The sequence below is a fragment of the Rhineura floridana genome, chromosome 1 (genome assembly GCF_030035675.1).
Source record: "Rhineura floridana isolate rRhiFlo1 chromosome 1, rRhiFlo1.hap2, whole genome shotgun sequence".
Taxonomy (NCBI): Eukaryota; Metazoa; Chordata; class Lepidosauria; order Squamata; family Rhineuridae; genus Rhineura; species Rhineura floridana.
In genome coordinates, this window is record NC_084480.1 from 253,068,431 (window position 1) to 253,090,136 (window position 21,706).

The 21,706-nt window shown below is 42.4% G+C and overlaps 1 protein-coding gene across 2 annotated transcripts in view; it reads right to left on the reverse strand.

Moving 5' to 3' along the window:
* Positions 1–6,611: 6,611 nt before the first annotated feature.
* The window catches only part of LOC133371560 (coiled-coil domain-containing protein 178-like), a 122,395-nt gene continuing 107,300 nt past the window's right edge, over positions 6,612–21,706 (reverse strand). For both annotated transcript variants that reach the window (XM_061599217.1, XM_061599125.1), the window contains 2 exons: positions 12,379–12,524; positions 6,612–8,305 (listed from right to left, as the gene is read on the reverse strand). In XM_061599217.1, coding sequence (XP_061455201.1) covers positions 8,131–8,305; positions 12,379–12,524 — 321 coding nt within the window. In that variant the 3' untranslated portion in view covers positions 6,612–8,130. The remainder of the gene's footprint in view (positions 8,306–12,378; positions 12,525–21,706) is intronic.

A 21,706-nucleotide genomic window follows, 5' to 3' on the forward strand; every position in this document is an offset into this window, starting at 1 on the left:
ACACTCTCAAACCCCCTCACAATGTTAAGGTGTGCATCCTAGAGGAGGATTGTAAAGTATAAACCCCTTTATATAGGTCAAAAGCCTAATCCCCAAAGGCAAAATGCTGAAGTCTTTAAAAAAAATATTTCTAACATGGTGTTTGCAAATTCATTTTTCTTAATGTTAGTAAGATGAGTAACTTATCTAAATTCTTATGGGTTGGATCCAGTGCAGCTGAAAGGGTCTGCAATGCTCCAGAGGCTTCCATGAAAGGAAGGTGGGAGGTGACTTTCTGGCAATTCCCCGTCTTCCCCCAGCCTCCTGGGGCCTCTCCCACACTATTCTGGAGGGTTCCCCAAACTCACTGAAGCAGATTTTCAGAGATCAAAGAGGCTACAACAAAGGGTAAGCCAGTACAAATCAAATTTTGTTTGTGTTTTGTTTGTCTTTGAGAACATTTTTGCTTCTAATTGCTACATTCACTATAATGTATTTTTCATCCCGTGTGAGCAACTATTACAGTATTATTCACCAATCAGTATTTACAGCAAAGATTGTAGTACTTTTATCATACCTTGCCTTTCTTTGCAGCTATAGACAAATTTGCACTTTTTATAGTTCCCATTATCCCTTCCATTATTTCCCTTCTATATTCATTCTAAATGTTATTGCCATCATAGCACCCATATACCTTAGGAGGGTAAGTGTAGTTTTCCTGCAAGCCAATAAAATCAGACAGTGGGGTATCTGTTTGGGTAATGCTGCCAGCACTTCCCACAGGACATAAACCACATTTGCTGTAATACTAAGTCTACCAGGAGCAAGGAGCACAATTCAAGGTCTATCTTGTAGCATGGGATTTCTCACATATCAGTGTAGCACACTGTCATTGATTCAACTAATGAAAGACAGTTTTACAGCCAGACAATTTGTTACCCTTACCCTGCAAATACAGCACAGCCTAGAGGGAACAGTGGATCTCTGCAGGTTCATTTTAGAAGCTTCTTTCTTTTTGGCCCATAAAAGATATCAACACAGCCTAAACACATATGATAGCTAATAAAATATAATACAGTTCTTTCAGTTCAGCTATTTGTTTTCTCCACTAGAACACCAAGCCCTACATTTCACACTATATCCACTGCCACTCTCTCGCTAGAAACTTTGCTTTAGAAATCTCTGACTGAAAACGATGGCCACCTAAGGACACTTGAATCCTTCTTGCTGAGTGAAGTATCCCCCATCTTATAACTGTGCATTTGATTTTCTTTTTCCTCATCCTCCATTACATCTCTTCCTCACTATACCTCTGCTGCCAAACTCCTGTTAGCTCTCCCTGTTCACTAGCTCTCTGAGAGGTGGCTTGCTTGTATACCCACTAGACCAGCTGATGCAGCTTTCTCTGCTCTGCTCAGTTAGGATTCAGGAAACAGAATGAAACTTCCAGCACACAAAGCTGCTGATAGCTGCACTCAGCAGTTATGAGGATACACCCCTTCAATCAACAGCTATCAGGACACACCCCTTATGGTGTAATGCCTACAGTGATTAAAGAGGCGGTGGTGTGTCCACTTCTTTAAAAGCCCACATTATCTAGATCCATTACAATCTGGATTCAGACCTGGTGTCAGAATAGAATCAGCCTTGGTCACCCTGATGGATCTTTAGCATGAGAGAGGGGGCATGTGACCCTGTTACTTCTGCTCAGTGGCATTTGATACCATTGACCATGGTATCCTCCTTGACTGACTCAGTGGGATGGGCATTGGAGGCACCATATGACGGTGGTTCTGCTCTTACCTTCAGGGCTATACCCAGAGAGTAGTGCTGGGTGCGTTCCTTGGCCCTCTGGCAGTTGTGCTATGGACTTCTGCAAGGTACTATTCTCTCCTCAGTGCTATTTAACATCTATATGAAGGTGCTGGGAGCAGTCATTAGGAGTTTTGGAGCAAGGTGCTAGCAGTATGCTGATGATATCCAGCTCTATTTCTCCGTAACATCTGCATTAGGAGAGGATATGAACGCTTTGGATTGGTGTCTTAATGCTGTAGTGGAATAGATGAGGGCCAATAAACTGAATCCTGGGAAGATGGGGTGGTTCCCATGCCCAGGAGATAGACAAGCTACCTGTTCTGGATGGGGTCACACTCCCTCTGAAGGAGCAGGTTGTAGCTCTGGGGTACTCCTAGATTCATCTTTGTTGCTAGAGGCCTGATATCCTCTGTGAGTAGGATTGCCTTTTACCAGCTTTGTCTGGTTTGTCAGATACAGCTGTTCCTGGACAGGGATAGCCTGACAGCTGTAGTCCATGCATTGGTAACATTGAGGCTGGATTACTACAATGCATTCTATGTGGGGCTGCCCTTGGCTCTGGTTCGGAAGCTTCAGCTGGTGCAAAATGTGGTGGCCAGAGTGCTGATGGGGGCACAAGGCCGACAACATGTGACACCACTCTTAAAATATCTGCAATGGCTGCCCATCTACTACCAAGCCAGGTTCAAGGTCCTTACATTAATTTACAAAGCCCTGAACAACTTAGGTCCAGGGTATCTTAGAGACTACCTAAACCCTTTTATCCCAGCTTGATCACTGAGATCATCTGCAGGAGCAGTGTTGGTCATTCTGCAAGTTAGCAAGGCTTATTTAACATCAACACAAAATTGAGCCTTCAGTGTCATTGGCCCAGTTCTCTGGAATGCTCTGCTAACAGAAATTCAACAGATGCAATCTGTTTTAACCGTTAAACGCCTGCTGAAAACCTTTTTGTTTCTCCAGGCTAATGTAGTCAATTAAGAAGAATATGTTTTTAATGTATTTGTAATGATTTTTATGGTGTGGTTTTTTATTTGTTATAAACTGCTTTGTTTTTTTAAAAAAATGAAATAGCGGTATATAAATATATTTATAAATAAATAAATTAGACTGTGTAGATTTTTTTAGTATTTTACCTTAAAACTCGGCATGGATATTTGACAGAAAGTATTTGCTGACAGAGGTGGACAAATCTGTCAATTTGGGTTTCTCTGTTTCCTATTTTTCTAGTCTTAGCATTCATTTCTCCATATTTCTGCAGCAATAATAATAATAATAATTTTTAAACATCCTTATGAAGATTTGTCAGCATTTTATCCAAATTTCTCACCATATGCAGTTTTATATGCAGTGTTGGCTAGTATACACATTTTTGCAATCAGTTTTCCCCAAATAGTGCATTTTTGAACATTATCTTCGCTAATATATGTATTTCTATGCACATTTTCCCCAATATATGCAGTTCTATACACATAATTTGGTTGGGGGAATGCATCACAAAATTCAGAAAACTGCAAATTTCAAAGGATAATTGTGTTTCACTTTGTGTGTTGGTTTGAGAAGTGTGAATTAGGTAGTTTCCCATTTCAATGCAAACAAAATTGAATCCCCCCACTTGCCAGTCTATTCATGTGCAAGGGACCCAAATGAAATTAAGACCATTCTTTCCATCCCTACTTTCCCTATTGTGCTTCCCAACAACTGGAATGTAAGCCCTCCTTCCCACATGCTCACCATAAAAAAACTTATCTGCCTTTTTATGCTTACGTGTATGTAATGACAAAGAACAAAACAACCATATGAAAAGAAACATATCCAACATCAAACAGACCAGTCTACCATGAATGCAGTTAGATATGTTTTTTAACCTTTTTAAAGATGTCTTCAAAACTTCAAAAGAAATGTTTTTAGAGTTGTTTTGGTTTAATGTATTTAAAAGTCTGTTTTTATGAAGTTTTAAAGTATTTTTAGTGCTTTTGTTTGCCGCCCTGGACTCCTGCTGGGAGGAAGGGTGGGATATAAATCAAATAATAAGAGAGACACTGCTTACAAGTGCCTGTACGCTTATGCTAGGAGCCTCCGAACCAAGATGGGAGAACTGGAGTGCTTGGTCTTAGAGGAGAGCATTGATATAGTGAGCATAACGGAGACCTGGTGGAATGGAGAAAACCAGTGGGATACGGTTATCCCTGGATATAAACTATATCAGAAGGACAGGGAAGGACGTATTGGTGACGGAGTCGCTCTATACGTGAAAGAAGGCATTGAATCCAGCAAGCTCGAAACCCCAAAAGAGGCAGACTCCTCCACAGAATCGTTGTGGGTGGTGATACCATGCCCCAGGAGGGACTTAATACTGGGAACGATCTATCGTCCCCCTGATCAAAACGCTCAGGGAGACCTTGAGATGAGTTATGAAATTGAGGAAGCATCCAAACTAGGAAATGTGGTAGTAATGGGTGACTTCAACTACCCGGACATAGACTGGCCGCATATGTGTTCCAGTCATGACAAAGAAGCAAAGTTTCTAGATATTCTAAATGATTAATTCCCTAGACCAGTTGGTCATGGAACCGACCAGAGGGACGGCAACCCTGGACTTAATCCTCAGTGGGGACCGGGACCTGGTGTGAGATATAAGTGTTGTTGAACCGATTGGGAGCAGTGACCACAGTGCTATTAAATTAAACATACATGTAAATGGCCAATTGCCAAGAAAATCCAACATGGTCACATTTGACTTCAAAAGAGGAAACTTCACAAAAATGAGGGGATTGGTAAAAAGAAAGCTGAAAAACAAAGTCCAGAGGGTCACATCACTCAAAAATGCTTGGAAGTTGTTTAAAAACACTATATTAGAAGCTCAACTGGAGTGCATACCGCAGATCAGAAAAGGTACCACCAGGGCCAAGAAGATGCCAGCATGGTTAACGAGCAAAGTCAAGGAAACTCTTAGAGGCAAAAAGTCTTCCTTCAGAAAATGGAAGTCTTGTCCGAATGAAGAAAATAAAAAAGAACACAAACTCTGGCAAAAGAAATGCAAGAAGACAATAAGGGATGCAAAAAAAGAATTTGAGGAGCACATTGCTAAGAACATAAAAACCAACAACAAAAAATTCTATAAATACATTCAAAGCAGGAGACCATCTAGGGAGGCGATTGGACCCTTGGATGATAAGGGAGTCAAAGGTGTACTAAAGAACAATAAGGAGATTGCAGAGAAGCTAAATGAATTCTTTGCATCTGTCTTCACAGTGGAAGATATAGGGCAGATCCCTGAACCTGAACTAACATTTGCAGGAAGGGATTCTGAGGAACTGAGACAAATAGTGGTAACGAGAGAGGGAGTTCTAGGCTTAATGGACAATATAAAAACTGACAAATCACCGGGCCCGGATGGCATCCACCCGAGAGTTCTCAAAAAACTCAAATGTGAAATTGCTGATCTGCTAACTAAAATATGTAACTTGTCCCTCGGGTCCTCCTCCGTGCCTGAGGACTGGAAAATGGCAAATGTAACGCCAATCTTCAAAAAGGGATCCAGAGGGGATCCCGGAAATTACAGGCCAGTTAGCTTAACTTCTGTCCCTGGAAAACTGGTAGAAAGTATTACTAAAGCTAGATTAACTAAGCACATAGAAGAACAAGCCTTGCTGAAGCAGAGCCAGCATGGCTTCTGCAAGGGGAAGTCCTGTCTCAGTAACCTATTAGAATTCTTTGAGAGTGTCAACAAGCATATAGATAGAGGTGATCCAGTGGACATAGTGTACTTAGACTTTCAAAAAGCGTTTGACAAGGTACCTCACCAAAGACTTCTGAGGAAGCTTAGCAGTCATGGAATAAAAGGAGAGGTCCTCTTGTGGATAAGGAATTGGTTAAGAAGCAGAAAGCAGAGAGTAGGAATAAACGGACAGTTCTCCCAATGGAGGGCTGTAGAAAGTGGAGTCCCTCAAGGATCGGTATTGGGACCTGTACTTTTCAACTTCTTCATTAATGACCTAGAATTAGGAGTGAGCAGTGAAGTGGCCAAGTTTGCTGACGACACTAAATTGTTCAGGGTTGTTAAAACAAAAAGGGATTGTGAAGAGCTCCAAAAAGACCTCTCCAAACTGAGTGAATGGGCGGAAAAATGGCAAATGCAATTCAATATAAACAAGTGTCAAAATATGCATATTGGAGCAAAATTGGAGCAAAAAATCTGAATTTCACATAAACGCTCATGGGATCTGAACTGGCCTCTCTCATAATACTAGAACTCGTGGATATTCAAAGAAGCTGAATGTTGGAAGATTCAGGACAGACAAAAGGAAGTACTTCTTTACTCAGCGCATAGTTAAACTATGGAATTTGCTCCCACAAGATGCAGTAATGGCCACCAGCTTGGATGGCTTTAAAAGAAGATTAGACAAATTCATGGAGGACAGGGCTGTCAATGGCTACTAGCCATGATGGCTGTGCTCTGCCACCCTAGTCAGAGGCAGTATGCTTCTGAAAACCAGTTGCCGGAAGCCTCAGGAGGGGAGAGTGTTCTTGCACTCGGGTCCTGCTTGCGGGCTTCCCCCAGGCACCTGGTTGGCCACTGTGAGAATGGGATGCTCGACTAGATGGGCCACTGGCCTGATCCAGCAGGCTCTTCTTATGTTCTTATGTTCTTAAATAAAATAGATAATCAAGTCTTGAAAAATCACAGCAACAGCAATAATCTAGTACAGTTATGGCCCAAACAGACACATGTGCCCAAATACGTATTTGTTCTGCAAATCTATATGGTGATGTTTATTTGAAGATCATATATTCTTTCAAACAATTCAGCACCACTTCCTAAATTGAATAATATGTTATCACAAGTACAGTCAAAACACAAAGTGTTGAATCCAACTGAATCATTATGCACTTGGAACAACTTAGACACAACCAAACTTCCCATCCCTCTCCTCCCCTCGCATGCCCCCTGCACCACCCCCAAATCTGCTCTGATGGGTTGGGGAAACCCAGAGCAGATCTGGGGAGCACACAGGGGGAGGAGAAGTTATGGTGCACTTTAGGAACTTGTTATTTGATTTAAATTATTTAATTGGATACAAACTACATTGTCTTTATTTCTTTGTTTTAATTTTATCTAAAAGTTTTGTAGGTTAAGCCAGCATGGGCCAAAACCCAATGCCAGCCTTCAAATTCCAATTTTATCTATGAAACCTGAGTTTTGAACCAGCAGTTTGCCATGGACAGCATGCCTGCAAATTTCACAAACGAAAGTTGATTTTTACGGTTCACAATTGCAAATGCTACGAATCTGCAGAATTTGGTTGTTTTTAAATCTGTATCAAGGCAGAACAAATAATCAAGGAAAGTTCCAGGTATTGATCCATATATAAATGAAAAACAACAGAACAAGAAAAGAGTCGGTAAAGTTAAAGCAAGATGTGAGAAGCCAAGGATCAGAATCCTAATATTCCACTGGGAGTGGTCCAGCTGACAAAATACTAATTTTCTTTATTACAGCAAACTATATATGAACTCAGAGCAACTATCTGTCAGCATCTCAGGCCAGCACACCAAGAATAATTTGTGACAATTTCAGCACCACAACTCCTAGTCACTAAATTCAATAAACAATCTATGGACATGTTTGTGCTGGTGTGTTTTATGGTTCTGCATTTGCAGTTGAACCAATTGGGTCGTATATGTGTCAGGGATCTTATCCCCGAGATCTCATACATGAAAAACATGCGTACAGCCACTGGCCTGCAAATTCTTCCACTTTGTTGTATACATCTTAAGTTAATTAGGAGCCTTTCACTGGAAAGGTATTGGCCAGAAACAGATGTCAATTACTGTTTATGTTTACTGGGTGCAATTTGCAACTTGAATCTATTTAGTCATAGGAGACACAGTGTTGTCACAAAGAAGTATCTCAATCGTGTCTTCAAAAATAGCTTTTTTACACACCCAGAGTGAAAGATAACTGCAAAACTCCTAAACATAAATGTAAATGGACTGCAAAAATTGTATCACAAATAACAAGAGGCTTTTTTTAAGGCACTCATTTCATTTTTGTGAACAAAACTCAAGCCAGTTGCTGAAGCCTAATAAACTGAAATAATTAATGGATTTTCAGTGCTTGCACTGGAAGGACACAGTGTCTTGCAGGATATTTTGTTGACTTCCACCTCCTCATATAGTATGGCCTGAATGCTGGAGTCAAGCTTCATCAGGAAATCCCCATTTTGGCTAAAATATTCAACATAGGGCAGTGTTGTTGTTGTTGTTTTTTACACTAAACCTGCATTAAGTTTCTTAAGAAAAATTAAAAACAAGGCAAAGAACAAAAATCATTCAAACAACACAGACCTTCTGAGTTCTCAGGGCTTTCTGTCTATTCCACAGCAACTCTTCAAATACTCTACTGTCTGTCTTTATTTTTTTTTCAATATAATCCAGCCGATCATGGAGAAAATCAACTAATGTCTGAGCATTCTGCTCCTTTGCCTTTATTCTAGAATTCTTCTCCCTTTAAGAGAAAAAAATCATTACTAGAATAAAACATTATATGGAATTGCTAGGCAGACTGATCTTGCAGAAACATAGTGGCAGTGATCTAGTGAGATGTTTTATAAGTGTGCTAGGGACAGTGCACACACATAAGGTTTACTGAGCTGTTTCTTTTCCACTAGCTCCCCCTGCCAAATTCAGAGGAGTTTAAACAGCAATTTGGGGTTTGGCAGGGGGTGCTGTTGAAGGGCAAGTGGCTCAATAAATGTTACCTGGAAGAACTATATAGCTGACAGAAACATAGAACACATGAAGCTAGCCCAGCACTCTCTACTCTTGACTGACAGCAGTCTTCAAACTCTCAGGCAGCAGTCTATCCCAGCCCCACTACCTGTAATCCTTTAACTGGAGGTGGCAGGATTGAACCCAAGACTTTCAGCATTCAAAGAATGTGCACTACTATTGAGCTAGAGAGAAGAGATGCACAAAGTTCTGCAATGCTAAAAAATGGGTTCTTGCCAGATGCAAACTTCTCACCATTATTAATTCATATACCACTTAATTGCCAAGGTGGTTTCTTGGTGCACTTAACTGTCATGAGATTTGGATAGTACTTTTGTAAATAAACTTGTCTTTAAGGTGACCTATAAAATATTCAAGGGAGTTTAGCAAAAACAAAAGAATTGTCCTACAGCACCTTTAAACTTAAAATTCTTTCTGTGGTGTGAACATTTGTATGCAAGATGTATGAAGGCAACAATGGAGATAGTTACATGAAGTGAATTTTTGTGCATATACAACACTGCCCATGTATCTGATGAAGAAGGATGTTGTGCAAAAACCTGTATCACAATATGTTTATTGGGATTTTATCCAACAAAGTTGTAGGGTGCACAGGAAGAATGGGGGGGGGAGTGCCATTGTACAAGTAGAAGATCCTTGTATTAATGGGATGACTTCTTTGGATACAGCCCATAGTCTTTAAAGCAGCCTTTCCCAACCAGTGTGTCTCCAGATGTTGTTGGACCACAACTCCCATCAGCCTCAGCCAGCATTGCCAATGGCTGAGGCTGATGGGAGTTGTGTTCCAACAACATCTGGAGGCACACTGGTTGGGAAAGGCTGCTTTAAAGTGCCACGTTAACATGGTTTCTATTCTCATTTTAATATGACTGCTTATATGCCACAGTAAAGCATTTATATTACATAATGGAGTGTGGCAAATATTTATATACAGGCATACCCCGCTTAACGTCGCTTCACTTAACGTCACCTCGCTATAACGTACATGCTCCATATGCCTGTATTTCTTCAGAAACACAGCTAGCAAACCACTTACAGGGTTAGGGTCAGGGTTAGGGAGAGGCGCGGGAGCGCAGCAGCAGAGGCTTTAGCGTATGGGGGTGGAAATAGACGCGATTGTGCCACCGCAAATCAGCTGGGAGGCGCAATCGCGATCAGCTGAGAGGCGCGGCAGTGCAGCAGCAGAGGCTTTAGAGCGCAGGGGTGGAAATAGACATGATTGTGCCACCGCAAATCAGCTGGGAGGCGTGATCACGATCAGCTGAGAGGCGCGGCAGCGCAGCAGCAGAGGCTTTAGTGCGGGGCTTTGAGGCTCCGCATGAAGGAGAGGGAAAAAAAGTTTTAAAAGGTGGTGCTTCACTTTAAGGACATTTTCGATTTACGTACTCGCTCTGGTCCCATTGAGTACGTTAATGTGAGGTATTACTGTACCACACTCCACTATGTAGAATCACATCTAATCAATGTCAGGCACAACTTCAAGATATGTTTCAAAAAACTGCATCCTGAAGTGCTGTTGGTACAAATATCCAGGATTGTTCAGAAAAAAAGTGTCATACTAAAGCTGAGTACATGCAGGGCTCAGCAACATATGGATGGTATTCTTCCAACAGTGCAATCCTAAGCAAGTTTACTCATATGTTAACCTCACTAAACTCAATGGTGGACTTACTACCTTGTAAATGTGCTTGGGAGTACAGCCTAAATTTTAGATATTTAATCTTTCTCTTTTAAAGTTATTATTTCATGCTTCCCACTTCCCCTGGTGGTAGGACATTCCAGGACGGGTTTACAATGTTAATTTCCTCATGATGAGAGAGTACTGGAGACTTGTGGTGTTTTGTATTTATTTGCAAATACATATGTATAGCTTGTGGGAGGCAAGTAAGGACAGAGGCAGGTAATGCTAGTGTAACGGGACATTAAAAACCACTAAGAAAACATATTTGTACACTATGTATGCCTTCATAGATACCATAAGGAAGAATAAGCAGGTCGTACAAAAATCTGGAAAAAGGATTTTCTCTTCATTGGCATAACAGAAAAGCTAATGATAATGCTGTGTGCTGGTAGGGGCAGCTTATTTGGTAAGAAACATTTTTTCTATGGATTTCTTAATAAAGAACACAAAATTATTAGCATTTGTTGCAAAATAAGTCAGCAATCGCAATCTGTACAGTTATGCTTTAAACTCAATATAAGATAATGAGTTGATTGACAGTATAGCACTCCAGTTAGATTGCATAAACCCAGCCTTTAGTGCTGGAATAGGCATATTAGAAAATGTGGGGGAAATTTGAAAAAAAATCTAAGCTTATATTCCTCAACTAGTTGGAGACAGGTTATCCCTGTATCTTCACAAAGTTCTTCTTAGCAAATCGGTAGCTGCAAAACAGTGCCTAAGCATGTAAATGGAGGCAATCAAACCTACCTTCTCATACGGAATGGTTGAGAAAGTTATGGGAGGTAATGCTAATGTGTAACCTAACAAGTCAGTTAAGTGGTCAAGGATGCATCTGTTGTTGTTATGTGCCTTCAAGTCGATCACGACTTATGGCGACCCTATGAATCAGCGACCTCCAACAGCATCTGTCGTGAACCACCCTGTTCAGATATTGTAAGTTCAGGTCTGTGACTTCCTTTATGGAATCAATCCATCTCTTGTTTGGTCCTCCTCTTTTTCTATTCCCTTCTGTTTTCCCCAGCATGATTGTCTTTTCTAGTGAATCATGTCTTCTCATGATGCGTCCAAAGTATGATAACCAATTCCTTACCACTCACTTTTATTCATGTGCTGTGCTGAGGCACTGGACGTTAAAAAAAGCCCTCTAAACAGTATCAGTGCAGTGACATCCCTCCTTACGGTCACTTAAATTTGCCTCAAACTTGATGATAGTTCTGTTATTTGATTTTGATCTGCCTTGATATGTGCTTTGTTCTGTAACTTTATGACTTGTTTTAATATCCTCTTGTCAGTAATCTGTTTTTTTTTTGTTTCATTGTAGGGTTTTTATTTTATTTATTTATTTATTATTTGATTTATATCCCATCCTTCCTCCCAGCACGAGCATTGTTATTATTATAACAATGCTATTTACTTCTGTGAAGAACTCCTTGTCTCAATAATGTTTGTTGTTAAGATCATTTTTAAAAAATCCTTTTGATTTTTATGATTTTTATGATTCTCATAAGATTATTTATGAGAAAGTAGGGACAGAAGCTACCTTCAACATGAGTTGTGGGTGAAGACAAGGAGCTCTCTCTATAAGCTCCACAGCTTGTGAGGTTACTCCAGTGTTCCTTGTCACAAAATGTTTTCCTCTTTAATTCTGTACAGCTAAAGATCTTTGTCCCTAAACATCAAACCTGTTGGAATACATGGTTACTCAAGACTTTCATGACCTGGCTGGTATTTTCAGTTGAACAGAACTCTTCATGCTTTCTTTTTAGAACTTACCAGTCCAAGGAAATAAAAAGTCATATTTCTTGACCCAAAGAAACAAACAAAGTGAATGATCTCCCACTAATTAAAGATGCAACTGACCATGAATTACATTAGGTTTGGGTATACCATTCTAATGCCTAAAATACTTTTTACAAGAGAGCTTACTCATCATGAACATTTTCTATTTGGGCATAACAAAAAAAGCAAAATACTGCTTATTTATTGATAAACATTGTTATGTTCTCTTCAGATAATACGTGGTGGAAATATATCAATCTAGTGTTCATCATTTACACTAGATTTATGTATTACCTTCACCACTTTATAGGAATGGAATCTCTTACCTCAACTCTGCTAAAATTTTCTCTGTGTTGTCCAGCTGTTTTTGCTTTCCTTTGCTCAATTCAGATAGTTTAGCAATTTGATCTTGGAATTTTGCAATATTTGCATTGACTTTATCAAGCTGGCTTGAAATATCTAAACATTTCCTCTGAAAACAAAATAAAAAATACACTTGTGAAGTTGGGAAGATATCCTGAGACTGTGTTTTAAGTGCACAATTATGTGCAATGATGCATGAAATTGCATACCCAAGAAATAAAACTGTTTTTGGAAGTGCAGTTGAAACATTTAGTGCAAGTGGAATAATGCCTTTTCTATAAAGGCACAAACTTATACATCAAAGTTACTGATCTCAAATGTGTTTTATGAATAGAAGACCAGAATTCAAAAACAATTCAAAAATATTGTTTTTAAATGTTTGCACATCACTCAACACCCCTTTCTCAATAATACGCATGCTCTTTTCAGTCATGTTCTCATGTAGATAATATATTAGTCTTTACATTACATGTTATTAAATATTGGTTATGATAGCTGTTCTGGTATAGAGGGTTCAGAAGATGAGCTGTGAAGCTTTGAATTCTGGCTTAAATATCATTTCTACTACAAATGCACTAAGTGCTCTTAGGCAAGCCATTATATCTCAGCCTCAGCTCCATGCAACTGCAATATGGGTAGTATAATATTGACCAATCTTGCAGTGCTGTCCTAACATGCTATGTGAGTGATGATGATGATGATAATAATAATAATAATTTATTCCTGGCAGAATGCTTCAGCTGCTCCAGTATTAGCAGCTTTCCTCAGGCCTCCGCCTGCCACCCAGCGGTGAACCCTTCCTTTGCCCTGTGCTGGGGTTTGCTTCTTCCTTTTTTAAGATTGGGGAGAGAAGGAAGAAGTGATGGGGTATCACTGCCCAGCTTCACCCGATTCCTGTCATGTTTCCTGACTGTTTTATATTGATTGTATGCAAGCCACTCTGGGAATGTTTGGCTGAAGAGTGGGGTACAAATACAATAAATACATATCCCCTGGCTTAGAGCTCCAGTGTTAGCCTGAGGAGTACTCTGATTCAGATGACACACTCCTTTCTACACTGCCTCAGCCTAATGAAGTGGTTCTTTCATCATCCTCAGAGTCTGAGGATGATTCCCCTGCAGCCTCTCCGGCTCCACCAGTACATGGGCACCTGCAATTGCAGGATAGGCTACAGGCCATTTAAATATTGTAAATAGCTTTCTCAGAAGTGTGGAGCCACTAGAAGGGCAAGCCCTGTCAACCTTTTTAAGACTTCAGATGACTCTCAGCATTTGTTGAGACAACATTTCCCCAAACTCAGCTTGCAGGTCCCACTGGGAACTGCCCAAGGTCCTGATATGATCTGATTTGCCTTGCTTGACCTCACTTCACCACAAATCCCAGTGATCACTCCCGACAACTTCATACAGATGTTAAATAGCATGGAAGATGGATCTCTGTGGGACCCCACAGCACAACTGTCATGGGGCCAAACAGAAGTCTCTCACTGCTACTCTATGAAACCAGTTCCATCAATAAGATTGGAACCACTGTAAAACAGTGCCCCCAACTCCTGATTGATGGTGCTGGTCCAGGAAGATACCATGGTCAATGGTGTCAAAAGCTGCAAAGAGATCAAGAGGAATTAGCAGCACAGCACTCACCCAACCGTCTCCTGACACAAATCATCAGAGTGACCAAAACTATTTCAGTGCAAAACCCAGGCATTTAGCAGATTGAAATGGGCCCAGTTAATTGGCTTCTTTCATACACTCATGAAGCTGACCAGCTACCAACTTCTCAAGCACCTTTCTCAGAAAGGGGATATTTGCAACTATTTTTATTTATTTTATTTATTTATTTCATTTTTAAACCGCCCATAGCGAATAGCTCTCTGGGCGGTGAACAAAACAAGATTAAAATACAATATTACAATAAAATTACAATAAAATCAGCAACAAGTTAAGTGAAAAAAAATTAAATGAAACACATTGAACATTAAAATGCCTGGGAGTATAGCCAGGTCTTAACCTGGCGCCTAAAAGAAAGTACCGAAGGCGCCAGCCGTATCTCCTCAGGTAGGCTGTTCCACAGTTCGGGGGTCACCACAGAAAAGGCCCTAGATCTAATAACAATCCTCCGGGCATCCTGATGAGTTGGTACCCGGAGGAGGGCCTTGGATACTGAACGAAGTGAACGGGTAGGTTCATAGCGGGAGAGGCATTCCACAAGGTATTGTGGTCCCACGCCGTGTAAGGCTTTATAGGTCAAAACCAGCACCTTGAATCTGGCTCGGAAACAAATAGGCAGCCAGTGCAGGTGGGCCAGGACAGGTGTTATATGCGCAGACCAGCGGGTCCTCGTTAACAACCTGGCTGCCGCATTTTGCACTAGCTGAAGTTTCCGAACGGTCTTCAAGGGCAGCCCTACGTAGAGCGCATTACAGTAGTCCAGTCTAGAAGTTACCAGAGCGTGAACAACTGAGGCGAGATCGTCACTGTCCAGATAGGGGCGTAGTTGGGCTACTAAGCGAAGATGGTAAAACGCATTCCGTGCCACCGAGGCCACTTGAGCCTCAAGCGACAAGGAAGGGTCAAAAAGGACCCCCAAGCTACGAACCTGTTCCTTCAAGGGGAGTGTAACCCCATCTAGAACAGGATGAACATCCACCATCTGGGCAGGTAAAGAGCTCACCAACAGTGTCTCAGTCTTGTCTGGATTAAGTTTCAGTTTATTAGCTCTCATCCAGTCCATTATCGCGGTCAGGCAACGGTTCAGCACATCAACAGCCTAGGTAATAGTTGTCATGTATGTCAGGGTCCAGGGAGGGCCTTTTCAGAAGGGAGTGTACTACCACCACCTTCAGGGCAACTGCACACAACCCTCCTTCAGGGAAGTTTTCTGGGCCCACGCTCGCTCACTCTTAAAAGCCAGGATGGGCAAGACTATAGGGGAAGGTTGAATAGCATCTTATTCATGTCATCAGGCCACGGCAACTGAAACTCATCCCAACTACCCACGCTAGATGGTGCCCGAAACATTTTCCCAAAAACTGTTCCAAAGTTGAAGTCATGGTTGGCCCAGATACACCCAGCTTTATACTCAAAACATTTAGCAAATCATCACAGCATGATGGCATATCAAGAATGTGGGGTGTATATTTTGAGGAGACTTAGTTATTCCTCCTTGCATGCCTAGGGATATTTTGGGCCAAAGGCTGGTTAATGCCTGCTTACAATACATATTCACTAATAGGCAAAAAACCTTATGGTTTAAGAACGTACCTATAGCCCATAGATATTTTTTATCAAACTTTAAAAAGCAGGGAAATTGGCCAGCTATAGTGAATGCACCAGGGCAGCAGGAGACCTGACCTCCTCTCTGAGATATTGAACTGCCCTACAAATTGGTCAAAATGCAAACACAGTTTGGGTTGGTCTTTCACAGTCCAATCCACTTGCTGTGTAGCTTGGAAGAAATTGGTAACATGTGCCTCTGAGCATATGGTGAGTGGTTGCAACACCTGCAATCAGTCCAAATAATAGAAAGAAGACATATGCTGTGCTGATCTTGTTTTAGCAGGGAGGAAGCAACATTATTAAGACAGTTGATATAGTTCAGACGGTCACTTTAAATATGTCTGATTTTCTTTGCAATTTTAGTGAAGTTTCCTATAGGAAATCATTTTCTTTTGTTTCTATTTCTGTGAATATGTGAAGTACAGAAGAATTAATTAATTAAAAATCAGCCAGGCATTTTTTTTTACTTTTAAACTGCAGACGATGAAGGTCAGAGTATGGGGCACGGTCAGTAATAGGATTACAGGTACTCTGTGACCATGGCTGTTTTTTAATGAATTTCAACAGATTATGAGAACTCTGACAGAAAAAAGTCCAAAAGAGCTCTCGGGTTTTTCTCTCTCTTTTTAGATTTTGAACTCTCTATTCTCTCTGACTGTTTTGTGTATCGCCATGAAAATTTACAGGGTTGTTAAGCAAGTGTTTCTGAGTTCAGGACTATAAGTTTTGTAATGTGTTGTTTTGAAATGAGCTTATGGAAAGCATCAGAATGGCATGCAGGGTGTTTTCAATTTAACATTGCAGAATGTGAAAAATCCACGCTGGCTATAGTATACAGCCTAATTATTGTGCAAAATATTCTCTGACTAACATATCTCAGGCAGTGCATGGGAACACTGACCATTTGACTCTTTCACAGAGTTAAGTTACTAATATCACCAGTCAACCTATCAATTATTTATCTTGGCTGCTTGCCACGAATTACAGTGCTGTTTTGGCCTTGAGAAAGTATAAACATGGACATAAGCACTAAGGAATGACCCAAATAGCAGGTGTGGTTCATTAGCATTTGAGGCTATATAATGCCCTGCAAAACCATTTTGGAACATTGATGCCATATATCAGACCCCACAGGAGCTTGTTCATCACCATTCTGAGGGGTTCCTGGTGACTGAAAGGACATCTCAGCGAGGGGGAACTCAGTATAGACCCAAGCCATGGGATTGTGTGCTACGCAGTGAACTCCTTCATGGGTCTGTTTGCTGTCATTCTGAGGGTTCCCAGGCAGCAGAAGGAACATGAGATTATTTTTCTTTCTGTCTTTGTATGCTTTCTTCAGTAGTCAATAAAACTTGTAACTTTTACCCCATTTGTGTTATTGTCTCCAGATCCATAAAGTAAAATTTTATTTTGGTCACAGACTAGTACATACGCATCATAAATAAATCAAAACCATATAAAATACACAAAATGAAGACTGAATAGAAGATTACAATCAGTATACAGGATTCCGATATAATATCTTTGTCATCGATTTCTGGCACGCAATGGCAGCAGATCCATAAAGAACCTTGCCCTTTGGCACTATACATTGGCTTGGGCAATACACAGCAGGGTCCCGAGGGATTGATGCCTTCTCCCTTCTGGAAGAATCCCACCAGCCCCATCTTCGCTTAGAAAAGCTCTGCCAGATTATTCCTTGAGGACTCAACAGTGGTGAAGTAAGCTATCTTCACTGTCATATGGTAGATATGAAAATGTGTTCCTACCTGTGCACATTTGTATTAGGTACCATACTTGTGCCACTTACACACTAGCTGTCATCTGGTCTGCTCCATAACTAGGAGTTCTCCCTAAAAGGGGGTGCTTTAATCTCCACAAGATTGGAAAGGATGCTTAGCATAGACCATGTTGATGGCCCTCTTCATTCCATGGAGATATACAAGGTCCTCAATAGGGATGCCTATCATGCTAACCAGAAAAGAGACATTTGGTCTTACCGTGAAATCGGTCTTCTCTGTGCATGTCAAAAGATGGTATCAGGTGGTTAATTAGCTTCCCCTAGCGGTTGAAGGCAAAAGAGCACTGCTGGAGTTTTTTGCAGATCCGTTCCTGCTCTGTGCTTGTTCCTGCCTCCTCAGTTTTCAATGACAAGCCCATACGAGTAAGGCTGAGAGAAACCATAGATAGAGACAAGACAACAGTACTCATACACTCTCTGCCCAAGGTCTAATAGTGCTTGTAAGGGCAGCCCAGTCATCCTAGGGAGTGGCCCTGATATCTTTTGACATGCACAGAGAAGACCAATTTCACGGTAAGACCAAATGTCTCTTCTCCTGTGCAGGGAAAAGATGAATCAGGTGGGACATACCAAAGCTGACCCATGTAGGGCGGGGATATTGCTGGGCTGCAGTAACTATTGGTCTGTGAGGACATGCTGTAGCACCCTCCTCCCGAAGACTGCCTCAGCTGAAGCATAGGAGTCTATTTTGTAATGTTTAATGAAAGTATTGGGCGTGGCCCATGTCACTGCCCTACAAATCTCCACTACAAGGGCGTTATGAGAAAAGGCTGCTGATGTGGCTGCTGCTCTTGTGGAGTGAGCCACTATCCTGGCAGGCCGGGCTATCCCTAGAGAGGCGTACGCCAAAGAGATGCACACCTTGATCCGCCTGGCTAGTGTGGACGTGGAGACCTTATTCCCCATAGATGCTGGGTGAAAGGAGACAAATAAATTATCTGTTTTCCGAATCGGCTTAGTCCTGGAAATATAAACTTTAAGGGCTCTCCTCACATCTAGAGAGTGCCAGGCTTTCTCTGAAGGATGGACAGGATTTGGACAGAAGGATGGTAATACTAGCTCTTGTTGACAATGGAAGGTAGACAGTACTTTGGGACGAAAGGAAGGAACAGTACATAGGACTACCTTATCCCTATGAAATACACAAAAAATTTTGAGGACAGACAGGGCATTCAATTCAGACACTCGACGGGTTGAAGTAATGGCCGCAAGAAACAAGACCTTAAAGGATAGCAGACGGAGGGAAACCTGACCCAGAGGTTCAAATGGAGGCCGTTGAAGGGCTGTTAACACCTTATGTAGGTCCCAAGTTGGGTAGCGATGAACCATAGGTGACGCTGATAGCGTCGCTCCCCTGAGGAAGCGTTTGACGAAAGGGTGAGATCCGATCGGATTGTCTGGGGATCTGGAGAGAATCGACGATAAGGCTGAAACCTGGCGCCTCAGGGTGTTAGGTCTCAGCCCCAAGGATAGGCCCTCCTGTAGAAAGGACAAAATCTCATTGATCCCCGTCTTCCGAGGAAGAATTCCTTTCTTCCGAGACCAAGATGAGAAGGCCTTCCATGTGCCCTCATATATTCTGAGTGTGGATGGGCGCCTAGAGGCCATCATGGTTTCTAATACCTGTGGGGAGATGCCCTTCTTTAAGAGTCTCTTCCGTTCAAGTTCCATACATGAAGTGCCAACCACTCCAGGTCTGGATGCAGGAGCTGATCTTGAGAGAGCAGGTCCTTCCTTACCGAAAGCTTCCATGGAGCTTCCACCGATAGGTCGAGGAGATCCGGAAACCATGGTCTCCTTGGCCACCAGGGAGCCACCAGTAAAACTGCTGTCCTCTCGGCATGAAGTTTTCTGACTACCCTGGAAATAACTGGAAATGGAGGGAAGGCATACAGTCTGCCTAGAGGCCACCGGGAGGTTAAGGCATCTATCCCTTCCGCACCTGGTGTCGCATACCGGGAGAAGAACCTCTTTACCTGTCAATTGCAGCTGCTGGTGAACAGGTCCACCTGAATCTGGCCGAAATGTACCACTATCTGATGAAAGACCTCTGGGTGAAGCATCCATTCTCCCTGATTCAGCTTCTCTCGACTGAGCCAGTCTGCTTGGCTGTTGGCCTCCCCTTGAGGTATTTATTTATTTTTTTATTTATTAGATTTATTAGTCGCCCATCTGGCTGGTTGTCCAGCCACTCTGGGCGACGTACATAACAGAACATACAAACACATCAGGACATTAACATCTAAACAATAAAATAGAACCTAATTCTGTCCTTGTCCTTGTCCAGAGCCTCCTTACTCTTGCCCGGCGACGACAGACTTAGAATCGGTAATGGTGTTAGTGGTGGGCGGCGATGATGTACGGGCTGGGGGCCAGTATGGCCCGGAGCCTGTAGTTCTTTCTAACTCTCTGGAAAGGGGAAGCGCCATTTTTGCGAGGCTGGCTCCTAGATCTTTTGTCTGTGGCGGCGGCTGCCGTGGGGGGAGCTCCTGGCTCGGGAAGTTGTATTCTGCTGCTATCGATTCCACATTCTCCTCCACCCGCTGGAAGAGGAGAAAGGCTTCCCTCTGAAGAAGGTAGGAGCGTGTGCCCCCCTGACGGTTTAAATAAGATTTGGCCGACACGTCGTCCGTTCTGATGAGCACCGCTCCTAATCGCCTGTCCTTTGCAAAGTGTCCGAGGGCCCGATGGACTGCCTGAAGTTCTAGAAGGTTGATCGGCAGTACGGATTCCTGTGATGACCATGTGCCCTGAATCATCTGACCGTTGCATATGGCTCCTCACCCTGACAGGCTGGCATCCGACGTGATCAGGGTGTGAGGTGGATCCTGGAATGGAATGCCACATAATAGGTTGGGTTTGTGGGTCCACCAGAACAGCAACTGTGAAACCCATGGCGATAGAGCTACTCTGCGGTGGTGTCTGGCTGCTATGTCGCTTTGGAAGGGTAGGAGCGCCCACTGAAGAGTGCGGGAATGATGACGAGCCCATGGTGTAGTTTGAAATGTGGAAACCATCAAACCCAGAAGTGTTGCTAACTCCATTAGGTCTGCTGAGTTGGAAGAGAGGGCACCCAACGCCGCTTTGCGAATCTTGGGACAAATCTTGTCTCTTTCTTGGGACAACATTAAGAGGCCCTCCTGTGAGTCTATGATCGCCCCCAAATGTGTTATGCGCTGAGACGGAAAGAGATGGCTCTTGGACTCGTTGATTAGGAAGCCATGGTCCTTGAGACAGGCCAATGTGACATGGAGGTCCTCCTAGGCTTTGTGCAACAATGGGGAGTGGATCAGAAAGTCATCCAGGTAAGGAAAGAGATGAATCCCCAGTGTCCTGAGATGTGCGACCAAGGCAACCACGATCTTCGTGAATGCCCTGGGAGCAGATGATAGGCCAAATGGCATAGCCCTGAATTGGAAATTGTCTTGCCCCACAGTGAACCGAAGGTACCTTCTGTGAGGAGGAAAGATTGGGACATGAAGGTAGGCTTCCTTCAGGTCAATCGATGAGAGAAAGTCCCCTTTCCTTAGGGCCTCCTTGATTGACAGCAAGGTGTCCATACGAAATCTGCGGTATCTTAGGAAACTGTTTAGACCCTTGAGGTCTAGTACCGGTCTGAACGATCCATCTTTTTTCTCAACGGTGAAGAATAGACAGTAATTTCCCAAAAATCTCTCTCCTGCTGGGACTTTCTCTATCGCTGCTATTTGAATGAGATGAGAGACTGTCTGTAAAACTCTTTCCCTCTTGTGTGGAGACACTGAAAGAGGGGATGGAATGAATCTCATCGTGGGTGTGGAAGCGAACTCCAATCGAAGGCCGTATCGAAGGGTGCAAAGGACCCATTGATCTGAAGATGTTTCCTTCCATCGATGAGCAAAACGTTTGAGATGGCGAAAAGGAGGCGTCAGAATTGGTGTTTGTTTCCACGTGATTGGGACCCAAATCCCAATCAACCAGGAAAGTGTTGTTGGGACTTATGCTGGTTGTGTTGTCTGTTCCAGAAGGGACAGCTGGAGCGAGCGTCCTTCTGCCGTCCATATGGTCGTGAGCCCTGAAAGGACTGTGACAAGTGATATGGGTGGAATGAACGACGAAAGACCTTTCCGTCATCCCTTTTTCTGGTGGACGGCATTGATTTTCTCTTTTCCTTAGTTTCCAAGACATTAGCTAGGGCGTTGTCTCCAAATAACTTGCTCCCCACATATGGTT